This window comes from Mercenaria mercenaria, chromosome 14 (genome assembly GCF_021730395.1).
Source record: "Mercenaria mercenaria strain notata chromosome 14, MADL_Memer_1, whole genome shotgun sequence".
NCBI lineage: Eukaryota > Metazoa > Mollusca > Bivalvia > Venerida > Veneridae > Mercenaria > Mercenaria mercenaria.
Genome location: NC_069374.1, coordinates 63156339 through 63163280, shown reverse-complemented (window position 1 = coordinate 63163280; position 6942 = coordinate 63156339). Strand labels below are relative to the sequence as shown.

Here is a 6942-nt window from a genome sequence, read left to right as displayed (position 1 = left end):
AGCGAACAGCATGGATCTTGACCAGACTGTGCGGATGCGCAGGCTGGTCTGGATCCATGCTGGTCGCATACGCACTATGTTGGTTTTCTCATGGCGCGGCTCAATTATTCTTTTTAATTTGTTTTCCGTGCCATTGCCACTAAGACTTTAAAAATGCTTTAATCCTAAACTGCTAAACAAAATGTTTGTTGATGGATGCAACTAAGAGAAAACAAAAGAGATAAAGACAGTACTGTTTATGTTTCGAATGTTTATTCTGTCTACATCCTTTCCGGAAGTTGAACAATAGATCGTGTAAAGTATCAGGAAAAAGTGTAATGGTGACTTAAACAATTTAGCTAGGATTTGTTGCCTTAACTTAGCTGAAGGGAAACTCCTTGAATGCATATTTTTTTAAAATATGATTAGCATTTTTAACATTTTCTCCCTCACATACTAGGCCCAAATTTCATATTTGGAAACATGAATCATTACTACATAAAGTTAATGTAAACAATATAAATTAACATATTTGTTTCCTTTATATTAACAGTACTATACACCAGGTTTAAAACGGTACACACTCAATACATGTATAACTAAACACAGTATAAAAATATACTTATACTAATAATGCGGAAGTATTTTTCATATAACAAACAATTCTTATTGCTTGACATTTGATTATGAATGTTACTTCACATACACAATTAAGCTATATATATATTCTTTTATTCCACTTTAAAGTGACTGACATAACAACTTTCTAAATATATGGGAAAATGCTTTATGTACAGCCACCGAAAACAAAACTTAATCCGCCATGACAGGACTGCTATTTTTGGTGATTTAGTGATTTAATTTACATAGGAAACATGTATTGTCTAATTATTTTCATTTATTAACACATAAACTGCCCATACTAGCTGAAATATGTACATCTTTAGAGTAATTTTGTTTGATTTTTTTCTATAGCTGCTTTGTCTATTTTGAACATACGCCGCATTAATATCGGATGATCATAAAAAATACCAGTAATTTGTGCAACCTTGTACATATGTTGACTTATTTCTTTCGGCTTGGTTCAATCACCCAGATAGAAACTATACTTCAACTACCGTAGCATCGAACTGTGCGACGTTTTTTCCATATTTTTCGCGCGGTTATTTCAGTCTCAAAATGGCGGTAAAATGTTGCTTTAAGTGTACTAAGTAGTACTTAATAGGTAATAAGATAATGGCAGAAACAAAATCCTAAACTTTTTCCCAGTTAAAGTGGCATTTTCATGTCTTATGCAAGCCAGTTTCGGTTTTTATTCTGAACCTACACTTGACATTTCGGTAGCATTTTCAAGATTTTTTTTTTTATTGCATTTATAGAAATGTAAACAAACATTACAAATACGTTCATCCCCACATTTAAGTTATCAGTTCGGAAGAATCCCATAGCGTTCACCCGGCAAACAAAAAATCTCTCTAAAACGATACATGGCCCCTAATTTTAATTTTCGTGGTGTTTTTATGGTTTATAGGCCATTTATGAAATTCTATTTTAAAAAAGGCCTGGCTATGTGTCACAGCTTTCAGATGATTGATTATTTTATACTGTGCTTCCAGAAAATGTTAACGGGGCTATGAAATTGCAGCATTGTCAGTGTTTTATGTGACTTTATTGTACTTAAACACTTCCAGTATGTTTCTTTGCTTCGCTCTATTATACCTCTCAATAAACACACATTAAGTTCTGCATACCATCGCTTATTTACTATAGGTAAAATTGCACATTTGCGCATTACAGTCGTCGCTTTAGTAAGTTAGGAACCATTTCAGAAGACTTTATTTTGCGGTAACTGTTGTAGATATTATTGTTTATATGTATATTAATACTGTTTAGTATAAACGAATTTATTCCCAATAATTTACATACCTGTGTTCACATACATACTTTCATATAACATATAAATTATGAGACACGACTTCTTCACTTGAATACTGTTTACATATTTATGATTGAAAGTTAACAAAAACACTTCTTTCAATAATACAATAATTAAAGTTCTTCCTTTCTAAGAAGATAGTCTGACTCCAGCTGTAAAGACAAACAAGAAGTTGATTAAGAAGCAAACCAAAAGTGCAAGACCAATAACGCTCTAATTTTCTTACGGTCGTCGTTTAAGTTGAATGGAACAGGTTTCTAATACATGTTTCATTTTTATCTTTAATGATTATGTTAACGTTATAGGAATACATGCATAGATTATCTGATATTTCACGCTACAAATTCTATTTTAAAAGGGGCACATTTATCTTTGAATACATTTGTTTTCATGTGTACAGAGCGCACATTTATTTTTTTCCCATCAAAATTGAAAAGCGTTTGTTATGGGTACCGGAGGTAAACTGCCTTAATTACAAAGCTTTATATTTAACCATCCATAAGTACGTGTTCCTCTGTGGTGTACTGGTGAAGAACGCAGGAAAAGTTTGTTGCTGGGGCGACCCGGGTTCAATTCCCGATTCGGACGTGAGTTTTGCTTGATTTACTTTTTTAAGATAGTTTAAAAACAAAATCTCATGTTCTTATGTTCATAATATGACGAAACTGTTATTCGAAATAAAAATTATTTTAGCAAAAATCTGAGTTCAGTCCCTTTTAGCCAAACGCTCGTTGAAACGAGTCGTCTGATTGGTTCAAATAAAAATAGATAGCAATATTGGAAATCCGATTAAACAGAATGATGAATTTGAATTGGCTGTCTTCAGATCTAACTTTTAGGAAGATTGAGAACTTCAGTCAGATTGGTAATAACCCATAATCTTAATTACAAGTCGAAGAAAGCCATAAAAATGAGAAAATAATTTAAAACTGTAAGAAATGTTGCTGACCTGACAGTTGCAGATGACAAATAATAAATGACAATATCAAGCATCATAAAGACGAGAACAGACTTTTATTTGTGCATGCTGCTAAGGTATTCATCAAGTCTTTCTTGGTCGAAGGTCAGTGTCTTATTTAGCCGAATATGCTTCTTAAAGTCTACTTTATATCTTGTCCCATGCGAGCTTAGATGATGTTTCACAACCCAAGAAGGCAGTTTGGTTGATCGCTCAGGGGAATAAACTTTTGTTATCCAATCATCAGCCCACCAGTTATCAAAATATGGAGGGTAATAGAAGTCAAAAATTTCTAAATGTGAACGATGAACCATATCGTGTGTCAATATTCCAGTGTTTCCTTCATGGCACGTTGGTCCAACGACACCTATATTCGGGGGAGTGTAGTTCTGCAGAATTGATATCCCTTTCGATGTCCAGTTCTGAGTTTCCATGGAGCTGTCATCGTTAATGCGAACAAAATAATCCATGCCATCTTCATAAGCCACTCGTGCTATTGCATTAACAGTTTTTGTAAATGTTCTACCACGAGTAACAACAGCTTTTACTTTATCAAACATCGTTTCCAGTTTATCTTTAACAGTTTCTAAATAATCACCCTTATCTATTCCAACATACATAACATATGTATATTCCTCTTCCACAGTTTTATAAAGGGAAGGCAAGCAAATAGTGGTTAAACTCAATTTTTCTACCAGCGGATTTTTAATCTTACGGGTTGACGACGGGATTAAAATGCCAATTTTTATTTCACTTTTAAGTATTTTTTCAGTACTATCGTTCACATTATTCATACTGGAATTAGGGGGTTTAGACAAGGGATCATTGTGCAAATTCCCGGCGGCGCTTGTTGACATAAGTGAATCCTTTCCTTTCATAGATGAAATACTTAAATCCGCTAAATTTTTAGTAGTAAATTCTCTCAAAACATTTTTCTCGTTTAGCACAATTTTACCTGTTCCGGAATGAGTATTTTCGTTGTCACTATTCCCGACAGGCTTCACTTCTATAAAAGAATTTTTCCCGCTCACAATTTCAATTAAAGCAAATGGCTTTGAAAAACTGGCCACATTTATTTGATGTGCGACATAGAACAGCGACAAGAACGTGCACATTATTACTATCCATATTCCTTTGGTTTTCAAAGTCTGAATGAAAGAACACATTGTTTTTTCTGCACACACTGGAATAGAAAATAGAAACATATTACTATTCTTAAAAACAGTAAAGCTGATATTAAAAAAAAACCCCGAGCTTACGACAGTCTTCTTAAGATTAAATAACTGTTTAACTGAAAATATGTTTTAATTTTTATTTAATTGTTGTTTTGTTGTAAATATTGTTATTGTTATTACCATTGTTTTTAATAATAGATTAATATTATTATTTATAATCATAATACATTAATATGTCCAATATTACTATACAGCAATGAAACATATTTTACGTATTTATTTTTAGCAATTACTGTTGTATATCCGTGTCCGCAGTTAAGCTATGACGAGCTGTAAAACAAAACAAAAACTTAACATCCTGTTGGGTATAACAGGCACACACAATGCGCATGTTACTCCACCAGCTTATCGCATTCAATTTAAACACTCTTGATTTGATTCAGTGTAGAGTCTACTTGAGTATTGTAAACCATGATATATAACGAATGCATAATTACTGGAAGTCCGGTTTGCTATAAGACCAAATACAAAAATATATTTGGTGTTTTGTTTTGTGTCTTTGGCTGCGATATTTGGTATTTTGTAGTTTGTCTATGGCTTCGATTATTGGTTCTGTGTTGTGTTTCAATGAATGCCATATGTGATGTTTGGTGTATTGTTGTGTGTCTATGAGTGCGATGTTTGGTACTTTGCTGTGTGTGTATGAGTGCGATAGTTGGTGTTTTCGAGTTTGTCTATGACTGCGATGATTGTTATCTAATTCCTGATCTATGACTGTGATGTTTGGTGTTTTGTTTTGTTTCTACAACCGTGATAGTTGGTGTTTTCTTGTATGTCTATGACTGCGTTTTAGTGATTTTCTCCGTATTTTCTTGTCTTTGAATGGCTGTGATGATACAAGACATGTAGTGGGTCCAAAGTATTATGTTTCTAATACCTGAATCGATAAGATTGTGTTGATTTATCATGCGTATGAACACATTGTAAACCCTTCCCTAGTCACTGTGTCAAAATTTCACAATACCAGTTTTGGTTTGATTTGTTGATTTTTGTATCAAAATATTGGTAGGATAAAAACAATAACGTTCAATATATTTGATACAACTTATATCTAGTACCTTCTATTTTTGAATAAGTTATATGCAGTCAACCCATTAATTTACATTTCGTACATAGCTTTCCTTGTTGGATAATCATCTTGTTGTTTTTTTTCGCATGTCAAAATATCTTTTAAACCCTGTTTTATCTGTTTATCTGTTGCCTATTCTTCTTTTTTTCTATTCTTAAACATATTCATAGTCATGTTTAAAGATATTTATGACCAAAGTGAAGTGTGTATTGTTATCTTGTTGAGTCATGATATTGTAAAGCGAATTGCAAACTTCACAATATGTTATATATATATTTATTCATTTATTTCATAATTTCCCTGTTCATAACTATTTTTTTCACACGTTTACAAAATTCTATTACAAGTTGTTCTATATAACCATAAATAAATAAATAAATAAATAAATATATATATATATAATTTTATGTTAAAAATGGTCATTACCTGATCTGTTTAAAATGTGTTACCCGACAAAATTCGATTTATTCTTCAGAAACTAAATGTCCAAAGCATCCTTGTTCAGTCCATCAATCCTTTTAGAATCAATTCACAACTTAATTTTATAATAACTTCAAAAGAGAACAACTGAATTGAAATTAAACCGCTTCATTAAAATACAACTTCCATTGATTAGCAAACGTTATATGTGATAGAAGAAAGCACCGTCTTTCTGGACCGCAATATCATCTTAAGTGTAGAAACTCGGATTATAAATGTTTTGATCACAAAAATCATGTTTATCAAGCCAAAAGGAAAATGAATATTAAAAACAATGCAAGCCGAAGATATGCTTTACTCAACTGAGAACATACAAAATAGTCCGTAGATTATCATAGTGTCCATAAATCTGAATCCTTCTTTATATTTATTATCCCCATTAAACTGTCACTTAGGAAATTAATATTTACAACTGTATTGAACCACTTTATTGCTGTTTATTGTTTAAAGATTTCGGAAACGGACAATCAGAAAAGCACTTGTTACGGTATACATATAATATCAGCGTTTAGTTAAGATGAAGTTTCTAGGGCACGTATAACATCTGTTAAACTGCATTTGCATATGATCATGAGTAAATATACAGCGGGATATTAAAATACTAATTTCCGTATGAAAATAGTTGGCAAGTAAGCGTCTGATATTACTGTTTTCAAAAGTTAAATGAGCCGCGCCATGAGGAAACCAACATAGTGCGTTTGCGACCAGCATGGATCCAGACCAGCCTGCGCATCCGCTTTCAAAGCCTATTGCAATTAGAGAAATTGTTAGCGAACAGCATTGATCCTGACCAGACTGCGCGTTAAACTGCATTTGCATATGATCATGAGTAAATATACAGCGGGATATTAAAATACTAATTTCCGTATGAAAATAGTTGGCAAGTAAGCGTCTGATATTACTGTTTTCAAAAGTTAAATGAGCCGCGCCATGAGGAAACCAACATAGTGCGTTTGCGACCAGCATGGATCCAGACCAGCCTGCGCATCCGCTTTCAAAGCCTATTGCAATTAGAGAAATTGTTAGCGAACAGCATTGATCCTGACCAGACTGCGCGGATGCGCTGGCTGGTCTGGATCTATGCTGGTCGCAAATGCACAATGTTGGTTTTCTCATGACGCGGCTCAAATCTTTTAGTCACAATACCTGGAAACACTAATGTATAATCTCCGTTTGAGAATAACAGTATATTATGTTTCACAAAAACATCATAAAAAAAACCTAAATACTCGTGTAAAACTTAAGACTATTTGATTGTGAAAAATATTTTTAAAATATATAGCTT

General features: G+C 32.9%; 1 protein-coding gene across 6 annotated transcripts; it reads right to left on the bottom strand.

Annotated features, from left to right (window-relative positions):
* Positions 1 to 235: 235 nt before the first annotated feature.
* LOC128548541 (uncharacterized) lies at positions 236 to 6129 on the bottom strand. 6 transcript variants are annotated; one of them, XM_053523682.1, is made up of 2 exons: positions 5972 to 6129; positions 236 to 4056 (listed from the first exon to the last, which is right to left on the bottom strand). In XM_053523682.1, exons 1-2 carry the CDS (start codon positions 6000 to 6002, stop codon positions 2930 to 2932), a joined length of 1158 nt encoding a protein of 385 aa, XP_053379657.1. In that variant the 5' UTR covers positions 6003 to 6129; the 3' UTR covers positions 236 to 2929. The 6 variants fall into 6 exon arrangements, with proteins under 6 accessions (XP_053379657.1, XP_053379661.1, XP_053379659.1 ...); XM_053523686.1 differs by having other exon boundaries at positions 5627 to 6128; XM_053523684.1 differs by having other exon boundaries at positions 5604 to 6127.
* Between the last annotated feature and the right edge of the window lie 813 nt (positions 6130 to 6942).